The 26,679-nt window shown below is 37.2% G+C and overlaps 1 protein-coding gene across 1 annotated transcript; it reads left to right on the top strand.

Moving 5' to 3' along the window:
- Positions 1-14,061: 14,061 nt before the first annotated feature.
- On the top strand, positions 14,062-15,665 carry LOC149142908 (UDP-glycosyltransferase 72B1-like). Its single transcript, XM_089449211.1, has 2 exons — positions 14,062-14,565; positions 14,654-15,665. Exons 1-2 carry the CDS (start codon positions 14,068-14,070, stop codon positions 15,608-15,610), a joined length of 1,455 nt encoding a protein of 484 aa, XP_089305337.1. The 5' UTR covers positions 14,062-14,067; the 3' UTR covers positions 15,611-15,665.
- Positions 15,666-26,679: the final 11,014 nt, after the last annotated feature.

Here is a 26,679-nt window from a genome sequence, read left to right as displayed (position 1 = left end):
GGCGATTATTCTTTGAGTGGTAGGTGGAGTGTGGAAAAAGAAAATTTGAGATTTGGCAGTATTAATGGTGGTTCTTGAGGCCATTGAAAAGGTTTCTAGCAGAGCTTTGAAGGTATGGGCTTCACTGACAGAAGGATGTCCGAATAACATATTGTCATCAACAAATTGTTGATGAGTTATAGCAGAGGTTCCATGGGCAGAGATGCCTCTGAGGTCGTGAGATTGAACAGCATTCTTTATAAGGCGACCCAGACCTTCTGCCATAATAATAAAGAGGAAGGGGGATAAAGGGTCGCCTTGACGAATTCCTCTGGATGGGGAGTAGGTTTTGGAGGGGATTCCATTAATTAGGATGGAGCAGAAGGGGGAGGATATGAGATTCATAAGCCATCTAACCAGGTCGGGCTAAAGCCGAAGGCAGTAAGCAATTGTTTTATATAGGACCAGCTTAGTTTGTCGAAAGCTTTAGAAAGATCGATTTTAAGAAGCATACCTGCCTGTTTGTTGCTCTTTAAGGAATGAATGATTTCATGAGTCAATATGATGCCATCCAAGATTTGACGTCCTTCTACATAGCCAGATTGTTCCGGTGAAATGAGAAGAGGGAGAAGCGGTTTGAGGCGATTGGAAATGACTTTCAAAATGATTTTGTATATGACATTGCATAGAGTGATGGGCCTGAACTTCTTCGGAGTACTCGGCTGATCTTCTTTGGGGATGAGAGCTATGAATGTTGCATTGAGAGAAGGAAGTAGCCAATGCATAGCTCGTGATTCTTCTACCACATTCTAGACTTCCTCTTTGATTAAATCCCAAAAGTGATGGTAGAAGTTAGAGGTGAAGCCATCAAGTCCTAGAGCCTTCCCATCTTTCAGTTGATCTAAAGCCGATTCTACTTCCATCATAGTTACTGGTCGCAGCAAGAGCTGATTGTGCTCTTCTTTTATAATTCTAGGAATATGTTGGAGTATTTCGTTTATTGCAAGTTGTCTATCTATAGGCGGCTCTTGATGTACTGTTTTGAAGTGATTAGTGAGCTCTCTCTCAATATCTTCCTGTGTCTCCATTCTCTCTCCCTGTGGATTTTGAATATGCGAAATGGTATTATTCATTCTTCTTTGGATAGTTGTGCGGTGAAATAATTTGGTGTTTCTTTCCCCTTCTTTTAACCATCTGATTCTTGACTTTTGTTTCCAGAGCATTTCCTCGTGTTTCCTTCTTTCTTCCAATTGTGTGAGAAGAGCTTGTTCTTGACTTGCTAAAGTCTCGGTTCTGCCTCCTGTAATGATATTTTGTTGTAGCTCTATCATACTTTGCTCGAGCACTTTTTGATCTTGAAAGATATTACCAAATGTGGTGTGATTCTAGTACTTGATTTTCTTTTTGATATGCTTCAACCTCTGCTGGAATTTATACATAGTTGAGCCGCCAGAGGGAATAAAGCTCTCCCAAGTTGATTTGACCATATTTTTGAAATCAGGGTGAGTGAGCCAAAAAGTTTCAAATCTGAATGGTTTCCTGTTTGAATTTCCAGGGCTCATCCATTGCAGGGAAATGGGCCAGTGGTCTGAGCCGGCAATGGGGAGTATTGAGGCAGTAATATCGCCTCCTAGATGTATTGAGTTATCTGAGATGAGGTATCTATCCAACCTGGATGAGATTTGTTGAGAGCCCGTCCTTTTATTATTCCATGTGAAAAGACCATTATCAAATGGTAAATCAATTAGCCAATTATTTTGAATGTATTCTTTGAAGCTGCTGCTTTCACTGTCCAGCTTCCTTCTGCCTCCTAGTTTTTCCTCCAGCTGAGTGATCATATTGAAGTCACCGCCTGTGATCCAGAGTGGATGTGTTCTTGTGGAATTGAGAATTTCCAGTGATTTTAGCAGCGTATTCTTTTGCATAGTATCTTGAGGGAAGTATACATTTGTCAAGTGACCATGTATATTGGTGTCAATGATGTGAAAAGTGGCTTGGATAAAATGATGAGAAGCATGGAAGTCTGTGAGGGAGATGTGTTGCATGTTCCAGGCTATAGCAAGCCCCCCAGAAGCTCCTGTTGCATCTACCATGACAGTTTGGCATCCCGACCAGGCTTTGGATAAAATGGAAGATAAAGTGCTAGTATTATATTTTGTTTCCTGCATGAAGAAAATATGTGGTTTTTCATGCTATATCATGTTCTTTATCATCCTGTATTTCCCGGGACTGTTAAGTCCGCGCACATTCCATGAGATGAGCTTCATTGTTGACCAATAGATAAAGATATGTAGTATTTAGTCAACTTGGAGCACCTTCCTGACTCCACTAGCATTTCCCCAATGAGAATTGTGTGTTGTAAATCTATCTTTCAGCCTCTTTTCTTCCCATCTTTGGTAATGTGTTTCCCATCCCAGCTGCTTCCTTGTTATATGCCCAGTGTGTTGTGCTGGTGCACTCTTGAGAGTACTACTTCCAGATTTTCAAGTTGCCTGTCCGGTATTTTGTCAAACTCTTTCTTCTTGCATGCTTGTTCTAGACTGAAAATGTCTAGGTCTCCTAGATCAAAGCTTTCAAGTTCTTCTTCCATGAGACTTTGTTGACTGCTCTCATCCATGTGGTGGGTTGTGTTGAGTGGGTCTGTCAGCAAGTTGTCAATGTCCATTCCTTTTGCGGACCAAAGGGCTTTGTTGTGATCTTGAAGGGGGATAGGTTGCGAGGTTGTTGGTTGCGGATCTGAGTTATTTGCTAATGATGGTTGACTAGCATCATTAGGGGTAGGTACAGCAAAAGGTTTGGTGGATGGCACAGAAGTTGTCTTAGCTATAATGGAAGGATCTGATTCTGGCATATCTAGGTTTGACAGAAGGTCAAAACTGTTGCTGGAGGATGGTGCATCAGAGGATGGTATTACATTTTTTGGTGCTGTAGGGGGTTTTTTGTTATGCTTCTTTCTATTAGCAACTTTGGTAAACCCTTCCGCATCAGATTTTCCCCCATGGTCTGTAGATTTAGGAGGGGCATTTAGAGGACAATCACGGAATAAATGTCCATGGGCGTGGAATTTCCTACATCTAAAGGGCACATGTTCATAATCTATGGGTTGAATCCATTCAAAGTCATCGTGAAGGAGACTTACCGAATCCGTGAGTGCCTTGCCGAGTTTCATATAAACGCAGATGCGAGCATATGAGGTGTACCGTCGAAGCTTTGTTTCCTCTGCAATCTTTATGAATTCTCCTAGCCCATTGCCAATAGCTTTAAGTGATTCTTCATCCCAGTATTCCAGAGGTAAGGAATACATGTGAATCCATACTGGTGCCCAGTTGAAGTCTTCCTTGTCTGGATTGAATATTTCTATCCAGTCTCGTAGATATAGACCTACTACATTGAAGAAATAGGGTCCTCCATCTAGAACGTGATTTATGTCTTCAATGCAGTTGAAGATGGCTATAAAAAAACCTTTGGGGCCTAGCTGTAGGGTTACATGTCCCTTGGGCTTCCACTTTGAGGTTATCCATCCTTGCAGAGCTTTTTCGGTAGGCCAGTAGCCTATAAATTTACCTATCAGTGCATGGTCTTTCATATATTGTATTTGTGCATTGATTTTGTGACTGGGTAACTCAATCTTGGGTCGTTCCACTGCAATGGGCTTGCAAGTGGAAGACGATGCCTTCTTTGGTTTTTCAGGTGTTGCGGGGTTATTTTCTGTTTCATTGTTCAGATCTGCCTGTTCGTTCTTCTCCTGCTGCTGCACAGGCTGTACCGATGGTTGTTCTGCTCTTCCAGTTGAGGGTTGTTCATTTTCGTCCTCATGTGGCTGATTTCCATTGTTGCGGCCTGTGGGGGGAGGCCCTGTGGCCTCCCCCATCGGGATGTTCATTGGTTGTTTCTACCAATTCACCCAGACCCGCGCTGGCAGCAGTACTGCTTGTTTCTAAGAGACTGCTTTCTCTGTCTCTGCGCCATGTAAGGGTTTGTCAAAAACCCTAGACCACCATTTTCCCCTGCTCACGAGCTCCCTGCTCCATCATATTTACAAGAAGGTATTGATAAACTTGAAGTTGAGAATTAGATTATGAACGAGGAAAGCAGTCTCCACCTTGGCGAGTTCATATCCTGGACAATGCCTTGGACCTCCACCAAAAGGCATAAACTGTTATGCACCTGATATCTGCAAAATAATACATATCGTCTCTTTCTACGATCCTTATATAATATAAATTTATGAATGAAAATGCATATAAACCTAATATTTCAAACCTGCCATTTCCAAGGGTTGAATTTTGAAGAATTTCCATAAAGATATTCATCCAAATGTGCCAATGTTAACATGGGAAGCACCTTCAACCATGAAGGGATTTGGAATTCTAAAGAGAAATCTAAATTTGAATATAATCTCTTTATTTCTCAAAAAACATAACAATTAAGTTGAGATAATGGATGTAGTCTTTGAATATCATGAAAGTAAAAAGGCTTTGGTTTAGGAGTAATACCCTTAAATTTGATGTCCTTCAATGCTTTCTTGTCCAAAAATCATACTATATTTCTTATTTGTATAAGGGTTTGACATTATGTCCATATTTTTATATTCAAGCTTTTGTGATCCATAATGAATTAAACAAAGTCTTTCAGTAGAAATCACATAAGATAATTTTTTGGCCAACGCGTTTCGAACCAACAAGTGCGGTTCATCTTCAGGACCAGATGATGATGATGAACCACACTTGTTGGTTCGAAACGCGTCGGCCAAAAAATTCTCTTATGTGATTTCTACCGAAAGACTTTGCTTAATTCATTATGTCCATATGCTTTTTTTTATAGAAGGAAACCAATAAGGTAGCGCAATCCCATCTCTTGAGCGAAGAACTATTTTTTAGTTGATTACTTCTAACTTTGAAAATTCAAAGTGGCTTATAGATGCTCCAATCAGTGTAGGAGATACCAATATGTCTGAACCAATGGAAAACTAATTGCATTTTATGGCCAAAGTTGTCAACGTTGTTAAATTAAATATAAGTCAAAGACCCTTCACTTGAATTTGCATCTTGTATCACTTTAGCAAGATGTTGATTATAATACTTTATGATAGTTGAATTGTACCAACAATTCTTTGGAGAGTACCTTCAACTAATCTTGAAAGGTGTTCCAACACTTGTTTATGGCTTCCATGTGACACCAGAACTTTGTAGTGTTTATAGTACAATGTGATTTGCATAATGTAGGAACCAATCACTAAACAAAAGGTTTTTCCCCACTCTATTGTAAGAAGATAATACATTGGAGAAGATGATTATGTGATTGTTGCTACTACACTTTTTGAACATGATGCGAGATATGTTGTAGTTTTCATAGAGATGTATTTGAAGCTATTTGTTGAAAAGCATAGGTTGTTGTCGTTGATGATGATGATGTTGCAGGTTTTGTGCTTCTCTGTAAAGAATATGTTGTGGGTTGTAGCAGATAATGACGTACTTGAAATTCGACATATTATGGTTGAAATTGCAAGGTTGTATAGGAGGAACAAAACTCCCCTATTTTTTGCAACAACGATGAAATATTTTATTGTTCACATTTGCTTGGATTGCAACCACATATCATTCAAATCTCCTTCCATTTGCATTGAAGGATCCGTGCTTAGTCCTTAAAAGTTTAAACCTTGAAGTGTCTTTTATTTGTTATCTTCTTCCATCAACCAAAAAATTATATTCATGTTGACTCTCCTATCTTTAATACTAAAATATTCTAGGTAAATTTTTAGTGGTCCTTCTTGAATCAACCAAAACATCATTTCTTTGTTTTGTCGTAAGATACAAGCAACCACAAAATGAGTAGATCAGTGTTACATGTGGATGCATTCCCAAGGGTAGGGGTTGTGCTCTCTTCTCTCCTAGGATGTGGGTACTCCAAGGGGGGTCGCCTTTTTGGAGGACACAAGGAGATGTAGTAGGGAACATGAACTCCAAAAAGCACGATCTTCCCACACTCCCTTTTGATTAATTTTTACCAATTTGAGGGGAAAAAATACTAGTAAAATAAAAAAGAAAATGAATGAAAGCTTAGTGCATATAGAGAGGAGATACAAGATTAGGCACAAGTAATTGGATGTTGTGCCATTGAATATTCTAGAGGTTTAACCTTTTAGTATAGGTTTCCATCTTATCAATCTTGTTTTTTTGGATTTTATATTCTTCAACCAATGTGTTAAGGAAACTTGATGCTTGCTAGTATAGTCAGTGGTCACTAATTTGATGGATCCTGAGGTATTAAAATGTGTTGCTTTTGACGTTGGGATTGAAGCCACTGCTAAACTTGATGTGATCCCTTTCAGCCTTGACCGTGTAGCATATGGATGTCCCTTAATAAACTCTGTAATGTTTATGAATTCTTTTTGCAATTATTTTTGTCAATCAACTAATGTATGCCCTACAACTAATATGCATGTGGCCTGAAAGAGCTAAATGTAGTAATGTGACTTTGCTAATCTACTAAAGACTTTCTGAAGAACCTCTGTGTAGCATATGGATGTCCCCTAATAAAGTCTGTAATGTCTTTCAATTCTTGTTGCAATTATTTTTGTCAATCAACTAATACATGCCCTACAACTAATATGCATGTGGCCTAAACGAGCTAAATGTAGTAATGTGACTTTGCTAATCTGCTAAAGACTTTCCAAAGAACATTTCTAAATTTTGAGAGCCTCTTTGTGCAATTGTTAACATTGAGTGGGAAGCATGCAAACTATATTTCCTTGGAATATTTCTTGTAAACCTATAATTGTGTCCTCGTGATGTTAAAACTACACTAGGTGGGTCACTAATGTGGTGTAACAATTAGAGTACACTAAATATGCATCTGATAACCTTAATGGGTGAACAATGTTCCTGCAAGATTAGAAATGTTGATGTCATCATAGTTTAATTCGTTAACATCCATTAATATCAACGAAATAGAAACTAATGAGTCACTTTTTTGAAAATCATTGATCGGGAAATAAGGAGCCGTGTAATTAAAAATACAAGCGCTAGTTCATTGACAAATAATAATATTCCTCATTAATCCTCATTCTTGATACTTTGCATTCCCCAACTGATGTGTCAAGGAAACTTGATGCTTACTAGCATGGTTAGTGGTTAACAAACAAATGATGGTTAGTGGTTAACAAACAAATAGAATCCATAGTATTAAAATGTGTTTATTGTATATTTGTGATGGAAGCCATGGTTGGTGAAGCCATGAAAAATCTCTAATTGCTAAACTTGTAGTGATCACTCCCGTTCTTGATCGTGCAGCTTGTAGATGTACCCCGACTAAATTTGTGATAACAAGGAGTGCTTGTGGCAAGTCTTTCTGGCCATCAACTAATATACGTCCTCCAAGTGAGAAACATGTGACAGGAAAGGGCTAAGATATGGTAATTTGGATTTGCCTATTTACCAAAGTTTTTGCTAGAGCCTAGCCCGAATTAAATTATAAATTTTTTTAAATTCTCAGGTACCCGTCGGATATTCGATGTTAAGTCACAACTGTCGAATATCTGAATCCACAATGACATAACAAACCGTCAGATATCTAACTTTATACCGAAGAAACAAACCATCGGCTCCATAACACTCTCGTCGCACTAAACTATTATAACATCACTTATCCGACGCCAAACCGTTGGACATCTGACTCCATACCGACAGAACAAATTTTTGAATCTCGTTGCACTAGACCAATATGATGTTGATTATCCAACGACAAATATTTGATGGAACGAAGGTGTTGGCGTCAAATATCCGACTTCAAAGCATTAGATGTTGAAATGCATTATTGGCATCTTGGGCAACAAATATCATACATTTCTCCCATCACATATCTGACATTTGTTGGCATTGCAAAACTGACCGCAAAGCATTAGATGCTTGAATGCATTTTTGGCCATCTTGGGCATCGGATATTCGATGCTAGGCCCGTCAAATATCTCACGCTTAGTAAATGGTTGACTATTCAATGCAATCCCACCAACGAAAATACTCTAATGTGTTGGATAGTCGATGACAATGAGTCAAATAGCCGATGAATATACGTCAGATTTTCGTCCCATTTGTACTAGTGCATAGACTTTGTGGGAGGTTTACCAACAAACAGGAAGGGAGATGACTATCTGTTTGTGGTAGTTGACAAGGTCAACAAGATGTGTGTTCTAATGCCTTGTAAAAAGACCATCAGTGGACAAGAAGCAACCAACTTTTTATTTGGACAAGTATGGGTGCACTTTCGAATGTTGATTTCTGGTAACATTGAATGTGTTTTAAGTCTCAAAATTTGCAGGGAGGCTTAGACACATGCATTCTCCAATACCCAGAAATCATTTCAGGAAATTCCACCCAGAGACAGTTTTATTAAAATAAATAATTATTTTTAATGGGTGCCTAAGTCTAAACTTAAAAAATTCAAATAATTAAAGGGTATTAATCTAACTATGGGTGAAACTTCTAGAAGAAGACAGAGATCGAGTCAAAATTATCGGAGCAATTGATGAGAATCTAATATGGGTCGTTGGTTCTCAACTGGAGGATTATAAGGACATCGATGGGCACTTGGAGAACACATTGGGTGGAGATCAGAAGATCGAATTTCTAAAGCACAATAGTTGTCGAAAGAGGAATTTGAAATGATATTTTGCAGTGAGGAGCAAGAATAGTATAGGGAGGGAATTTTTTGCTGGGCCATAGAGTACAAGGCAAAGAGGGCAGAACGATGTCCATAGAGGTTGACGTTGGGCCACGCAGAGCTACATTGTGGCAACGCAAACCTTGAGAGGGAGATCGAATTCCTGCTGAGGAAATCGAGTTTCAAAAGTCGAGAGTCGGTATGTGAAACCGAGAGGTTGAGAGCTGAAGTTTCCAATCAACAGAGGATCAGAAGGAGGGGCGACGCAATCCCAGCAGCGGTAACGTAGAGACTGCATGGGGTTGACACAGTTCTGCACAGAGGCAAACGCAAAAGGGACACAAAGGCTCATTTCCAGCGAGATCAGAGTCAGTTCTCCCAGTGACAGGGTGAGATCATCTCACTATTTGTTTTGCCCAGTTTCTCTCTATATCAGATAGCCAGTTGAGCATCCAACAATTTGTACTTAGAATTACTACTGCTTAATAATAAAACTCTCAGTTGTTGCATCAATTTTCCTGCATTAGGTTTTTCCAGGGACATTTTTCCAAAAATAATTGTGTAGATGTGTTGTGTATTTCTTTCTTGTTCAGTTTCTTGTTTCCACATTTTATTTAAATGGTGAAGGCCGCAGTGTATTAGTTTCGGTGTTTACTATAGGAAACAATAAATAATTTGTTTAGTATTTAACAGATAGAAGGAACATAATCAGTTGATGTAGTAGAAATCTGGGGCTTCCAAATTTTCACATGGGATACCATGGAGCATTGTTTCAAACAGGGACATGAGGTTTCTCAATACATTCTAGACTAGATTTTGGGAGAAGATGGACACAATGTTGAAGAGATATACAACATTCCATTTATAGATAGATGGGCATACAGAAATAGTCAACATGACTTTGCTGCAACTGCTGAGGGGATATAGCCAGAAGCATTTGAAGACATGGAATCAAAATCTGATATATATATAACATTCTTACAACAGAGTAATCCACAATTATAGAGAAAGTCCCCATTTAAAACCTATTTTGGATATTTTTTACTCACCTTTGGATTTTTCATATGGGAAGCAAGGAGTGAGAGAAGATCTTGCTGGAGATGCCTTGAGGGCTCAAAAAATTATAAGAAAGATCAAGAAGATCCATAAACAGGTACAAAAGACACCGCAAAAGTCACATGAGAAATATAAGGCTAGGCATGATCAACATAGAATAGAGAAATCATTCAAGGTGGGAGACATAGTATGGTTACAATTGAATAAGGCGAGGTTGTAAGGGCCTAGAAAGAAAATCAAGGCTCTGATGTATGGTCCTTTGAGACATTAGAAAGGGTGGGTGATAATGCATATAGACTTAGTTTACCACCATATATGCACATTTACTCAATTGTGAATGTAGAGAATTTGAAACTCTACGAGCCTTCCATGTTCAATGAGGAAAAGGAACATGACCTGTCTTTTATGGAAGATTTGGCATTAGATGCTGAGACAAAGTTGAAAAAAATACAATTTCACAAAAGAGGTCTAGAAGTACAAGATAGGAGTAGCATGACCTTTGGCAAATTGGGGTCAAATGACAACTTCCAAGCAAAGTTAAATGATACACCAGAGAGAAGTTGGAAGAAAAAATTTCTCATCTCATTTAGTAGAAGCTTTTGGGCACTAAAAGGCTCCCAAAATGGGGAGGTGTGATTTGGATTGGATCATTATATTGTTTGTCATCCATCTCAATGCTTATAGAATGGAAAAAGTGGAAGAATCAACTCTCAAGACCACTTTTCCCGATAAGACCTAGTTTGGCAAATTGGGGTTTGAAACCTTCTCGGAGCGCTTTGAGACATCAAACGATGTTTTTTGTGGATAAAATGTTGCTTTAGTATCACACCTTTTTTTTCTATTCTACACACAAAGACCTTTCCAACAGTGCAAGAATCACGTCAATCAAAGTCCATATATGAAAGTCATGTCACTGGAAAGTTGATTTTGTTTTCACCACCATAATTTGTGAGGATGCCACGTCAACCCTATTATTCATGAAAAAAGGGCTAGCCACATGATTGTGTTGTAGAAGACTCCATAACAGTCTACATTGTAACTCTGGTTAAGAGTTGAGGTAGTCAAACCTAACCAATAGTAGGATATCGAGTTGTGTTATAACCAAGCCACAAGGAGGAAAAGGGTTTCCCTTCTTTCGAGTGCATTTATTCCATATTGAGCAAAAATAGCCAAGAGGGATAGGAAATAGAGCACACGGAGAGGATTTGTTCACTATAGTAGCCTACAGGCCATAGGCCATATTTCTTTATACTCGTAGCCATATTTCTATTCAGAGAAAGAGAGGCCTCACCTTCCAATTGAGTTTTTTCCGAAGGGGTTTCCCAAGTCATATCTAGTGCCAAATGTGTGTGTGAGTTTTTGTTTGTGTTGTTCTCTATTTTTTGCATAATTTTAATTCACATGCATGCACCATTAACAATATTTTACAGATCTAGATATCAAAAAAGAAACAAAAATTGTAATAATGTAGAATTTTCAAATTTTAAAAAGATTTTATCAAATCTGTTATGACAAACTTTCCAGTGGAATATCCACATAACCATATTTCTATTCAGAGAAAGAGAAGCCTGACCTTCCAGTTGAGTTTTTCTCCCGAAAGGGTTTCCCAAGTCATATGTGGCATCAAATGTGTGTGAACTTTTGCTTTTGTTCTCCATTTTTTGCATAATTTTAATTTACATGCATGCACCATTAACAGTGTTCTACAGATCTAACAACAACAACAAAAACTGTAATAGTATAGAATTTTTAAATTTTCAAATGATTTTATCCTATCTGTTGTGACGAACTTTCTAGTAGAATATCCACGATAATTTATAGATCAAAAATAATTATTTCCTTCTTATAGACCAAAATAATTAAGTTTTGTAAATATTTTTATGTATTCATAGTAGTAGTGATTATAGTCATTATATATTAAAAATATATAGTTATTTAGTGCAATAACAATACTTTGTTTGGGCTTACTTTTAATATATTTTAGCAACATATATCATAGTGATGTGCACATGTGTATGTATACAATATTGTACATTAATATATGAAATTAAATATATACACATCAGAATATCTATTCATGTTATTGAAATTTAAATTCATATTTTTGAGATTTGTATATACACATCAGAATATATATTCATATCATTGAAATTGGAATTTATATTTTTGAAGTTATACTTTCAAAATCAAATTAAAATTAACATTTTTGAACTTGAAAATAATATTATTTATAATCAATAAATTATTGTGTTATTATCAAATAATAGATATATAAAAAACATTAATATAAACACCATCGCCCTTAGTTATATTAACTGAATGACTAATAAACACTGATAGACCTGGTATTAAACACACACCAAGCTTTGCGTGGTAGTTCTCAGTGCTCCTCACTCATTCTTCGCTTTCAAATTAAAGAAACTGAGATCGAAAACTGTAACATAAATGAATGATTGATCATGATGAAGATTGCACGGGTATACTGGAAATACTGGTATGCATATTTGTGCTCCACACCATTAATCTTCGTTTTGTTGAGCCACATGAGCTCATGGTTCTTCTCTGTAGATTTGCTGATAACTACCCCAGTGACCCTGGTCCCTAAATGTCAATATATCTTATTACATCATAATATGAAAATGGTGTAATGGTTCGGCACTTATTCACTCATTGAAGGCAGAAGTATTTACATGTACTATTTGCTTACCAAGTGGAATTCTCAGTCGCTGCACAGTTGTAGCAGCAACTTAGTCTACTCAATTCTCGGTTGCTGCACAATTGTAACGGCAAAGGCTCTATTTTTGTTGGAACATTGAAAATCAGGGATTTGAAATTGGGATTCACAATAGAAGAAGATGGTATGCCACAGATTTGTACATGGTAGAGCTTGTTTTCGATACTTCGCTGAAGAAATATAGTATCAAGTGGCAGTCATACATATGGAGTGATGTTGTTAATACTAATTAATTTCCGGGCAAATTTAATGTTAAATGATGGAAATTAAAAAAGAAGATAATGATTGAAAATACTTCACCATTTAATTTGGAACCTCTCATCCAATTCCAATAAATAACCATCTATGATTGTAAATCCAATAAAGCACACTTCCTTTTCAATTGGGTTTTGATCTCTTGATTTACCATGTCTCTTGATTGATATGGCTCTTGCCTTATTGATCAATCAACTGATTCAAGACTGGTTAAAATTGTAAAGCATTATTGCTGCAATGAGTCAATATGTTAAGCAAACAGTAAACCGCCCAAAACAACAAGAGCACACCTCCTTTTCAATTGGGTTTTTATCTCTGGATTTACCATGTCTCTTGATTGGTATGGCTCTTGCCTTATTGATCAATCAACTGATTCAAGACTGGTTAAATTGTAAAGCATAATTGCTGCAATGAGTCAATATGTTAAGCAAACAGTAACCCGCCCAAAACAACAAGAGCACACTTTTTCAATTGGGTGTTTATCTCTTGATTTACCATGTCTCTCGGTTGATATGGCTCTTGCCTTATTGATCAATCAACTACCGTTGGTTGGCCATGATTGATATGAATTTGCTCCCATCGTTCGCCCTTGTTGCTGGCTGAGGTGATGGCATCACATCTCATATTATTTACAAGATTCCCTTTTATGTCCACAGTGAAAAAATAATGCTGTAGCAAGAGATATTGGGTTTATAGTAACACCCAAAGCTAAAATCACCAAACACTCAACTCGCTATCTTTTTCAATGATTCCTTTCACATGGTTCAGCATTGCACAACGCCCCCCGCTTTCATCGCTTGCAAATCAGAAACAATCAAGTGGTTCTCAAATCTACACAGTAATGGTTCTATGATTGACACAGTAATAGTGTGCATGATGCAAGATGTGGTTGAAAATAGTTGAACTTATAAATTTCAAAACTATTAAAATCTAAATAGGAGTAACATTAAAATTCACCTCATTTCAATTCGACAAATTCTAAAATATTCCTAGCATCTACACTGAAATGAAAAGATATAACTGTGGTCCCGCTGGTACAGTTTGCAAAAATCTGATCATATTTCACTGGACGAACAGGGCAGCTAAACCACAAATATATGAAATAATTTTATTAGGGCTTATCTATGAATCTAACAATTATATATGTAAAATGGCATGGACTGTCTTGTGCTTTGCTGTGCACCACAGATAACTTTCTATGCTGCTAGTGTCTTACCTCTTTTCTGCATTTGGCTGCAATTGTCTCCCCCCAAGTGCCATCTTTCCCATTTGTCCATGTTACATGGATCCATGCCAAATGCTAATGGCAGGCACCTGTAGTGAAGTGTAGCTGCAGCAGTTAAGATATATCTCAGTGCTGTCCTGTGAAGATAAGTGCAGTGCGAATGGGAAGCCGAAAGCCTCATGTCGCCATTTTTCCCAGCGGAGGAATGGGCCATCTTATCCCATTCTCCGAGTTCGCCCAGCGCCTCTCGGCGCACCATGGATTCACAGTTACCTTCATTACATGCAAATGGATGTTATCCGGTCCTCGCATGCAGAAAGCTTACTCTGAGCGCATAAAGTCCTCTCAGGGTCTGGATATCCGCTTCGTCCAGCTCCCTCATGTGGAAATCCAAGAAGAAGGGGCACAGCACATGAAGGTGGAAACCATGGTATCAAAGCTCTTGGAGAACTCCAAAGGATTCGTAGAGAGTTTTCTCACATCCCTGCAGATTGACGACTCTGTGTCGCCCGTCTCTGCTTTTATCACTGATTTTTTCTGCTCTACAATGTTCGATGTGACCGCCAAGCTGGACATACCCACTTACTTATTTTTCACTTCACCTGCTTCTGCGCTTTCTGTCATGTTATGTCTTCCCAAACTGGTGTCGGAGATGCAGGTTAAGGAAAATTTTAAAAATTAAACATGTAAAATTAGCTAGCTTATGTGTGAATAAACCCCTGAAATTTTCTTTTTCTATGATACAGGTTTCATTTAAAGACGCAGATTTTAGCATAGAAATACCAGGGGTTGTGCCGATTCCAGCCAAGGATGTGCCGACTCCCGTTCAGGACAGGTCTGACGATGCCTTTCACTGGTTCGTGAAGCATTCCTCGCGCCTGCCGGAAGCCACAGGGATTTTGATAAACACCTTCGAGGAACTGGAGGGCGAACAGATCAAAGCACTGAGGAATGGAAAGGTTGGAAAGGTTGATCCCACCGATGCTAGGCAAATGCCCCAAATTTATCCAGTCGGGCCGCTCATATCATCCTCGCCCGTTGAATACGAAGCAGATTGCCTCAAGTGGTTGGACAAACAAGCGCCCTCTTCGGTTCTGTTCGTTTCCTTCGGAAGTGGAGCCGTTCTGTCAAGGGCGCAGATTACGGAACTCGCAATGGGGCTGGAAGCGAGCGGGCATCGATTCCTGTGGGTTCTGCGCAGTCCCTCCAGCACTTTTCTTTTCATCCAGGAGGAAGACGTTTCCCAGCTGTTGCCTGAAGGGTTTGAGAGCCGAACCAGTGATCGAGGCCTCGTGGTTTCTGCGTGGGCTCCTCAGATTCCCATTCTTCATCACCCATCCACTCGGGGCTTCCTTTCACACTGCGGTTGGAACTCCACCCTAGAAAGCATCTTGCATGGAGTTCCCATAATCGCCTGGCCTATTTTTGCTGAACAGAAGCTAAATAGGCTTCTGCTGGTTAATGATTTCAAGGTGGCCATTGAAGCAAAAATGGACAGCAATGGATTCGTAAGAAGAGAAGAAGTGGAGAGAGCAGTCAAGGAGTTGATGGAGGGAGAAGGCGGCACGAATGTAATTGCAAGAGCAAAAGAATTGAAGGAGAAGGCCGTGGCAGCGTTAGCAGAAGGGGGAAGCTCATATAAAGCCATGGCCGATGCAGTCTCTGAGTGGAGAAAAACCCCTCCAAACTCAGCAACGATATAGATTTTGAACTTAATTTAAATGTAGGTTTTTGGGAATATATAGATTTTGAACTTAATTTAATGGTGGTTTTTGGGAATATTTCATAATTTGTAATTTTGATATGGAATTTTTTTTTAACACAATTTCAGATTTTAGAATATTTCTGAGATCTAATGTTTTAAATTTTAATTAAAAATTATACAAATTTTCAAATTTTAATTAATTTATTTTATTATTTTTTTTCAAATTCCAAAATTTTCCAAAATCAATTCACCCAAATATTCACAAATTTCAATAGATTCTGTGTAGAAATGTAAAGTTCGTTTCAATAGATTCTGTGTAGAAATGTAAAGTTCGATTTTTTTTTCAACAGTTCAGCGTAAAAAGAACAATACATACTTAAATTAAATTAAGTTATATAGATATATATGGGCAGTTCAGAGTGAAAAGAACCCTAAGATTGATTTGTGCATTAGTATGCTTCAATTAAATTATTTTTAATTTAAATAATAAAAAAAAAATTGAAATACATTTTTTAATTATTTTAAATAAATTAAAATACATTTTTTAATAATAGAGTTCAGGCTTCTGTGATCCATATCAATTTAGAGAGATTTTTCGGCGAAAATCACATGGAATACCATTTGTCCACGCGTTTTGAATCAACAAGTGTAGTTCATCGTCAGCACAAGTTGACATTTTTTAATGCTTTTAAATAATAATTTTAGGTGAATTTAGGTTGATAATTATATATGTAGGAAAAGGAGTGTATACGGATAAGATTAATAAGTTAGATGTATTTAATTTATAGTTTATTTATTTAATTTATTTTTTTAATATGTTATTAAAAGTAATAATTTTATTTAATCAATAAAAAATTTAATTATAAAAATTTATTTTTTAGATTATAAATGATATAATGTCATTTTTTAAGAGTATTAGCTGATTGGAAACTTAACGATCATTAATACGAAAGACTTATATAGTATTAGGTTTATTTAAACTATTTATAATATAAATATAAATAATAATAATAATAATAATAATAATAATAATAATTTGTTGTAAATTTATTTTTAATTTAAAATTTTATAAGTATTATTTTTTTTGGATTTTCTTTTTGATATTTAATAAATCAAAATTAAGTTAAATTTATATTAATAAAAAATAATAATATTAGAATTCAATAAAATCTTTTTAAATCAAATAAAAATATAAACAAATATTTTGGCATCTCACAAAATTTGTACGGGCGTAGTTTACTTGTGTTATGTTTTAACTTTATCTTATCAAGAAATCATATTTTATGCTGGAAAATTGTCCAACAACATTGTTGGAAGCAACTGATGAGGCCAACTTTATAGTTTGTGTGACATAGCGAAGAAGCACGTAGCTCACGACGAACTGAGGTGTGGAGGATTTCTGAGGATCTCTCGGGTGTTTAATGAGCGCCATGTGATGGGTGGAGTTTCAAACAGTGCGTTCTCGGAGGGGTTTTCCAGAAGTTTTATAGGGGCAACATGGATTTGATGGGCAACATGGATTTTTCAAAGGAATGGGTGGATGCTTTTTACAAAGTGCGGTCTTTGTAACTGGTTGGGAGATTTTAATGGGGTGTCATTGGAGTTTCAATGATGTGGTTTGCAAGGACCCATATATAAATTATGCTCAATGATGTGGTTTTTAAGGACCCTATATAAATTATGCTCCTTTGTTCCAGGGTGAGGTTACATAAGCAGTGTCTATGTGGTTTTTTTTGTGTGGTTCGTTTTTGGTGGTGATTTTCTCGCCTCTTGGAATTTTTTTATCGTTATATTCCACATATGTGATTGGCTTGGGCATTTTTGTCTATGTTTTGCTTATTAGTCTTCTCTTTTATCCTGGGGACTAATTGATGACCTTGATCTTATCTCGATTGTTGATTCCCCGAATATTCGACAATCAGACGGATATGGGCGTGGTCAAAAATTTGAGCATGCCCATGTCCCTCCAATTGCCGAATATTTAGGAAATTGGCAATCGAGATAAGGATGCTCGATTGATGATTCCTTTATGTCCCTGATCATGGTTGTCTCTCGTGCTTGATGTTTTCGTTTTCCTCCATTCGGTGGGACTTTGACACTGTTCGGATTTTGCACTGTCATTTTCGGCTTTTGGATTCTATGCCACTCCTTATATTTGTGCAACTTTAATCACTATCATTATACTCAATATTTCTTATCACCTAGTTTTGCTCAATAGTTAACCAACGCTAGAAACCTAGTTCTGCTGGATAACTAATTAACCAATTAACAAAATATATGACCATAAGAAAAACATGTCATCACATCTAATATTTTGTTTACCTTTGTCAAATTCAATACCAGCCAGAGGTTTCTAGTTCTGCTAGATAATTAATTAACAAAATATATGACCAGAAGAAAAACATGTCATCACATCTAATATTTTGTTTACCTTTGTCAAATTCAATACCAGCTAGAGTTTACAAAATGGTGTGACCATAAGAAAAGCATGTCATGGCATCTTTTATTTTGTTTACCTTTGTCAAATTCAATACAAACTAGAGAATTCTTAACATGTCAAAGTGTGAAGCAAAAAGTTATTATCAAGAATATAACTCAGATTATGCATGACTAGCCAAAAGCATTTACAAATAAGTGAGAGTCAAATTTAATTTCACTTCCATTCTCTTTATCTTTTTTCAAAATTTAACATAATTTGCAAATTCTCTCTTTGCCTTGCTAATAATGATAATAAGACTAACGTGGTATTGCATTTTTTCTAATTTCAAATTGCTCAATATAAACCATCAAAAAGTTTTAGAAATGTAGACACTAGACTTCTACCAAAAAGTTTTAGAGTTATAGATACTAGACTTCAACATTGTCATTTTTCCAAAATGTAATCTGTATCCACTTTATTTATTTTCTACCATATACAGAAAAATTAATTACTCAGTTTCAAATTTGTTTTATTCCTTCTTTGATTGATTTTGCACCACAGTGAGTTTAGACATTTTGAATTCCCTTTACTACCCTTAGGTAGAGAAAGGTCTATAAAAGAGAGGACGCAGCTGATAATTATGACACCTACATAAAAAAAAATTGTAATATATTTGATTAACGTAATAGTTTATTTAGATGTTTAAACTTGAAAAAAATACAAGATTTTTGAAAGTCTAATATAGATAGATATTCAGAAAACATTTAGTGTGTCAAAAGCATGCATATGTTCATTGTAATTATTATTGTTCCAGAGAAAATAAAATGACCTCAAAGTGATAGTGTTATAACATCAATACATCGAGGTAGCATAGCCTACCATAAGATAGATTATTGAATGGAAAGGTAGAGCGGTAAACATTTTCGTGAGACAGAGTACGAATTAAACCAGAGTTGTTGAAGCGTTTAAGGGTATGTTTCTGTGTGAGGGAATGTATAATGCTAATAAAGAGAAAATATTGCAATATTGTTATCAAAAATTAAATAAATTTATAAAAAATATATAATTTTAAATTGATTAATTGAAGAAAAAAAATGTCATATGAATAAATGTAGTATATTGGCCCACGATATTGTAGCGTAGTCTATTTATATATTAGGAAGCTCTATGGTAAAGTAGAGATAAATCTCCATAATTAACAATTTTGTTCCATTTTTTAAAACTATATATATGTATAAATTATATATTAATAATGATGATGATGATGATAGTTTTTATGATTTCTTTTTAATTTTAGCAACATAAATTATATATAAGTGTTTTGATGCTTATTAGTCCATGCCAAGGCAAGGCTCTAGCCATCAATAACTTTGACCATTATTATATCTAAGGTTTCATCTTAAAATGAGATATGCTTATTTTTCAATTTGATAAAAAATTAATTTTTAAAATATAATTGATTTATAAAATGAACTTTTGATTTCTTATAGTAGCATATAGACTCTACAAAGGTTTTATTGACCGTTATTTATACATTATTGTTGAATTGTTTCCTAGATGTTTAGCTAAGCTTAGTGATCTCCAAGTATGTGACCATTATCTAAAATCACCCATCACCATCATCTTAATTTTATTAATCTCATATACTTTTAGTAATCATTTTTGCATAATACTCATCATCCATGGATCTTGTTGTAAAGATTTGGATTGCATATTTCATTAGGCTATCTTAATAACTTTATGAGTTGTTCTTATATCACTCACTCATGGTTCAGGTTGATTTAGTTCTGTGTAAATCAACTACACAAAATCATTGAGATAAGTTCATAAAGTTTCAATTCGTATAAATTCACACATAAAATGAATTAAATTCTTTTGTAATCACTTGTTTCATGCTAATAATTAAGTAGTATCTTTATGTATATTTTTGTGGCAGGGACTACGCTGCCATACAACCCTTGTTTTGATAAGTCATATCTTCACTTCGGCAGGACATTTTTTCACTTGAATGTGACTTTGTTGTGAATATTTACCGACTTTGAATAGGTGGTTGCCATCTTGGTGTCTTCTTTTGGCAGTCTGTTGATATTCTCGTGGTAAAATTTCTTTGTTGTTATCATGGTTGTTGTTATCTAGGGTGGTGGACTTCGATTCCTTGCGACATTGGTTTGGCATTTTTTCCTATCTTATTTCATGTGTGATTTTTGTGGTTTCCCTCTTTCGATGGGTGTTTTCCATGTAATCATTTTGGTTTTGACTGGACGACAGCTAGTAGGGTTGGCCTAAGGTGGTGGTATGTTTGGGTCTTGCCTGATTCTCTGGACTCTGTGGGTTGTTACAAGTTGTCAAGGAGGTGGAGACCTTGTACATGTAGGTTGGTTTGTACATGCAGGGTGGATCGGTCGATACAGGTGTCATTGATTCCATCTTTGGATGGGTGTCATGTTAGTGGACAAAACATCATGTCGCATAGGGGCGAACACTAGAAGGCCATTAAGGTCACGGAGGAAATTCATGAGTTAGTTTTTGGGTGCAATGTTTTCTAGGACAAGATTACTGGTTTAAAAAACAAGAACTGGTTAGACACTGGGAATTTTCTATTATGGATGGGTCGAAGATGAAGAAATGGGTTGAAGAGAAGTGGCTCTCAATTTTAAAGTACATGCCCAAAGTTAGTTTACTATTAAACATGTTGTTTAGTTTCCATTTTCTTCAACAAGAGGACGCTCTAAAGATTTTGCACAACCCATGATTCTTGGTTTTACAACAATGGCATGTTGATTTTAACCCCTTGTCTAAGATTTTTAGATGGAGGATGATATGGGCTAAACTACCAGTTCTTCCACTAGAATTATGGACTTAGAAGGCTATGGTATTGGTCTGTGACAAGATTGGTAAGTTCATTTTTATGGAATAATTTTCTGAGTGGTCTCGAAAAACACATTTTGTGGCTTCTGGTAGAGATGAGATTCTCGGGGGGATTACCTATGGAGTTGGACCTTTTTGGGAAGATGTCCATTTTCATCAAAGGATTGATTTTTGGAATCCCTTTTCCCTTTCTGAAATTCCATCAGAATAGCCACCTAATGGAAAAATTCCCTCGTTGTTTTTGTGCTTCTTAGGAGGGGTACCTAAATTTTGAAGCTTGACACTCTGTAATTAAATCCTTTATGAGACCGATGGGCAAGGCTCTTCCCTGTTTGAATCTTGTGCATACACCTTTAGGTACATACCACATTTTTGTACACTTTTTCCCCCTTGCTATTTATTTTGGTGGCAAATTCGATAATGATATTTTTATTTTGATTCCCTTGGCTTTCCCTTATACTAAATGCACTTTGCCACATATCCCTTTGCATTCTAATTTGGTGATTCAATCAAATATTTGGGTCTACTCGACTGTTCAGTTCTTTTTTGGTGCAAAGAGATTTACTGAATCAGTACCCATGTCACCCCTAGTTGATGGACATGAACTAGTTAGTTCTGAAACACCTGTTCTCGATCGAGATTCTCAAGGTCTCCCAACACAAGGGATTAGCTTTCATTCCTACTCCAGTATGCCCTCTCCAATGAATTGGGTTGGGAGTGACCTTGACTTTGTTCATTAGAAACCATCCTTGGATATGGTGCCTGTCACCATTCATTCAAACGGGCCTCTTCAGAATCCATTGTTATCAGTCCTAATTCGAGGGAAAATGTTATTTTTTATAAGCAACGATGTGGAAGAATGTTGAAGATAATGGAGAAATGTATTTTAGGAGGGAGTCAGTTCATTAGTTGAGTGTATGCCTTAGATTAATAGTTGGTTCCTATTCCCTTGGAGGTTGTTCTAAATTCCCTATTTGATTGTAAGCTATATATATTCATGTGTGTAATGAAGAACTTGTAGAGCGTTCTACCAGAGGCAGCCTCCAGGTGAATCCATCACCTGAGAGCTGCTTAATTTGTGAATATATGATTGGTTTGATTATTTCTTAACATGGTATAAGAGCTCCAGGGCTGGTGAATCAAATATAGTGTGCTTTGATAGTTGAGTGAGTGTCTAGGTGGTAGAAGAGAGGCCCCTGGTGGCTACCTGCATGGCGAGGAGTTGTGAGAAAAGTGTGGTCTACATCCTGTCGTTGTGACCAAGATCCACTGAACTGCGAGCAAACAAGGAAACTTTCGAGGCTATGTGAAGAAGGATTGTGCATGGTCGTGGACAATAGCATCCCGTGGTGTTGGAGGAGCTCGCACACATAGGAGCTGCGAGTCTAGTCGCCTAGTAGAGGAGCCTGTTATCACTCTGATATTTCTTTTGAAGTATGAAGAAAGAAAAACCAAAGGTAACCACAAACCACTTTTGGAGATCAGGACCTAGCCTTCCTGATGCTCAGAGAGGGCTCTCTCTTTATAATTTAACTTTGTTTTAGTTAAGATGATTTTAGGCTAGTTATTGCTTGCACTTGGGTTTTGTTTTGAAAATTTGGTGGTGGGATCACTTTACTTAGATGGATAGAGGTTTGGATTATACCATTGGGCTATGGAGTCGGATGTCTGACAAACAAGACTGGATTCAGTTCTAAAAATAGTGTCTACAGGGCAAGATAGATAAGTTACTGTAGATCTCAAAGGCTAAATGGTGAATGGCTTCAAATCGGATCCAGGGAGCAATTAAGGATTCCCTAGGCTAGACTTTGGAAGGAATGAAAGAAGTCAACCAGGATGGGAGAGAAATTAAGGGTTCTCAAATCTAGGTATCAGAGGAAAACATGTAAATGACTAACTGTGCAAAACAGAGTGTAATTAAACAAATTCTGAGTGATATTTCTAGTTAATTCATTTAGATTTTGAACACATTTAAGATTATGAAACACATAAGAAAGGTAACAAAATCACACAAAGAAAGTACTTCATTGTAAATGGCTCATCTCATGAATCCTGTAGCGAAATGCTTTTATTACTTGCTCCAGTTTGTTGGCTTGAAAATGGTAGAATCACCCTTAGGTTCAAGATCAAAATAACTCTACAAATGTAAAATAATCCACCTTAATACTTCGAATTTTAAATTATTTATACAAAATGAATTGTAGGTTTTAACCCCGTACAGAAATTACCTACATACGAATTCTAAAACACATAAAATAAAAAATGCGAGAGCATAACACATAAAACACATATACACAGAGATTTTCCCCTAGATCCCAAAACCGAGACTACCAGCTTGATTTTTCATTATGTTCCTTTCAATGTTATAATACATATTTATACATGCCGAAGCATCCAATACCATGGACCGAAAACCATTGCGTCCAAAGCCATGGACCGAAAACCATAGCGTCCAAAAACATGTGCGAGAATCATGCACAAAACCATAGGTGGGTCCGCCCAACCTAACATAGGTTCCAAAACCAAAATTTCCTGGGGCATTGCCCTGGACCCCATAGAGTGGGTTACCTACACCCCTCAAACCCCTTGTTGTTATCAGGAAATCTAGTGTCCACTCGGAACTGCTAGTCCCACTAAAACTGGTAGCTATCTTAGAAACAAACAAACTAAAACTACTTTCACTTTCCTTTATGAGAAGTAGATAAGAGGGGAATGAAGGACACCAACCTCAGTCTTGCGCTTGGTTCCTCTCCCTTCTGACAGATCCTTGCCACTTTTCCTTCGTCTACCCAGCTTCAAAGAGCACCTGTGGAATTAAAGCAGCATAATACTATCGAAGAACAAAGATCTACAATCATAAGCAATATAGGACCAGATATATATTGACCACACAAATGCATATATCATCAAACATACAAGAATGTGGAGGAAAACTTGAATAGCTTTATTAATATCAAGAATAGCAAAGAGGATTACAACCAATTGTTCTGACCCAGTGTCATCCTCCCAGCATGAAAGCCCTTCTTCACCTCATGAAAAGCTTAGATCACCCAACACTAAGATATTCCACCAAGAAACCAACAGCACTTCCTTACAAGATACAAAATTTCAGCCTCTGGATCTCTAGGATGAGGGATCCATATATAGATGATTGCAGGGGGGTGAGTCAGCTTCTGGGATTTTGATTAGTGTCCTCTCTCTGATAGTTCTTGATTCCACTTGGAGATTTATGATCTCTTACTCATCCTTGGGCGAATTTAGAGAGGCAAGTGTCACAAGAGAAGTTTCTGGAAGATTCCATGACGATCCACCTTACAAATTGTCTCTGCCATTTGTCTACTCTCGCTCATCGCACCCTATAGAAGGGCTTTCCAGTATGCATCGCACCCTTTACACTGGGCAGGTGAGATGCATCGCACCCTCTGCATTGGGCAGTCTGTATGGTCCAACTTTGACTAGTTCTGAGCAGTTTTCTATGGAGAACTTTTGGGAGATGATGTAATCAGCTGACCTTGTTCTTTTAGGGTGTGAAGCAATAATTTTAGGGACTTAGGAACCCTTGGTTTATGGACATGTATGATTGGGGTTGCAGTGCCCAAAAATGTCTATAACAGTTGCCCCCTAAAGCATGAGGTCATTAATCTTTTGATGTCGGTTGAAATGCTTTATCATGAGGATCCGAAGTTTTTTCGAGCTGGAAGGTGACCTGTAATAAGATACAATACAATACATTATCTTCATAATATTTTTCATGATCTAGCTGAGGTGGGCATTCCCATACTCAGCTTTATAAATTCATTTCCATGTACATAAGACAAACAACCGTCTGTGTGGCAGACTGATGATTCTGATAGAGCCATCATCCTTTGATTCAGATGATCATCTGTGCAGCAATGATGTACAATTGATGTCTTTATTTTCTTAAATATATTGCAGCCCGGATGGATGAAACTAGATCCGGGGTCTTCAAACTCGTCTAATCTTCACTTGGAGTACAAGTCGATCCATGTGAAAGATGTTCTAGAGTCGAATATGGAAAGACATCCCCTGATTACCAGCCAATGATGTAAGCTGTTAACAAGCGCGAGAGGAATCACCGATAATGATGATGACCCTCAAGGTACTACAATACAATTCGCGTGGTGTGAAAAGGGACTTGGCATTGAACACCATGCAAAATCTTTCGGTCGAAGGCCATTGATGTAAACCTGTCGCTGGAAGTGAGAAACTTGCCATTGAGGCATGCAAGCTTCAAAGTACCGAAAAGGGTTGTTCCTAAGTCGACTTCTTGGATAATGAGCTGATGTCGACAAGAAGCGACCTGTCGTAGGAGGGCCTTAATGAATCCCACATCTACGACACGAAATGGAGTAAATGATTTCGGAGATGAAAACGATCTGATGATACAGGGTTCAAGGTGGCGGTCATGAAAGAATGGAGCGTGAATGTATTGCAGCGGATGAGACACAGGTGAATTCTCTTAGCGACTTCTCTTGAACATACTGGCGACACTGACATGGATTGGTAGCGTTAACCCCAAATATGGATGGTGTGATGGACCAATGGTGATATGACCAGTGAACAGAACAACCCAACCCGACTCGGATGTGGAGTGAAAGTGTCATGTTCAAGAGCCACTTGCTACCAATAAAGTTTCTTCAAGTTTTCTTCCCAATTTTTCCCCAGTCATTGCTGACTAGTACCTTTTTATTTTTTTCAAGCTTGAGGAGGATAACATATGCTTGTTCTATAATTTGCCCTTCAGTCAAACCCGTCGCTATGTTTTAACAAGCTTAGCGACAGTGAAACTCGTTCTTGTCTATATGGACAAGTTTGTCGCTATTTGGTTTTAACGAGTTTAACGACAAAGATAACTCAGTCCTTTTCAATTTTAGAGAGTCTGAAAGGGACGTAAAGGAAAATCCAATAATCCTTTTTCGTCATATAATCCCTTAAGTCCAAAAAAGTATAAAATAATACGAAAGGGATGAATTTTCGGTAATTTTAACGAGCCGAACAAAACAAGCGCTCAATCTTTTTGTGTAATAATCCCTCAGGTCCAAAAAGATTAAAATCTAGAGGAGGGATAGCACTTCTGGTAGCTTTAACGAGCTGGAGAGGCCAATTTCTCAGCAATATTTTCATATTTTATGAGTCAGATGAAAAGAGCTTAAAGGAGACTCGTCTTTTGAGGAACGAGTGACCATTTCAGGTAGCAGCTGATTCCAGGTAAGGTTTGGAATTTTCCAATCACAGTAGTGTCACAAGGATGGCTAACAGGATCACTCTTCGCAGCTGTTCCTCAAAATGGGTAAACAATCAAATGGAGGTGAATGATCGTCTAAAACAGAGTGGAGGTGATGATGAGAACACGACCAGGGCTCAAAAGCTGATGATAATGCATTCACAATGGTTATTTACCGGAAATTGGTTCATTTTTTAATGAGCTTATACTCTGGGGGAAACATTTTCTCATTGCTTAGGTTTAATTCTTAACGAGCTTGAACTCCACATAAAAACTGCTCATGCCAGTCGTATAATAAGGATGTCTCATCAATAGGTTTAATTTTTAGGGAGCTTGCACCATTCGAAACTTTGCTCCAGATCCTTTCATTATGCAAGCTAGGAACGACCAATCTTACGAGTTTAAAGGGTTGAGAAACTACAAACTAAGAAAATAAATGGTCACTCTTTACTTTCAGGCAAAAAGGTTTGCATGCCCCCAAGTATAGCGAAGTAGAGTTTCCAGGTTACCATATGAAATATTGCTCCATCCGCGT

The sequence above is a fragment of the Pinus tabuliformis genome, chromosome X, assembly GCF_031772625.1.
Source record: "Pinus tabuliformis cultivar Carrire ecotype Pingquan chromosome X, CPIR1, whole genome shotgun sequence".
Lineage (NCBI taxonomy): Eukaryota > Viridiplantae > Streptophyta > Pinopsida > Pinales > Pinaceae > Pinus > Pinus tabuliformis.
Note: the sequence above shows the minus strand (reverse complement) of the source record. Positions and strands in the feature narration are given on the sequence as shown.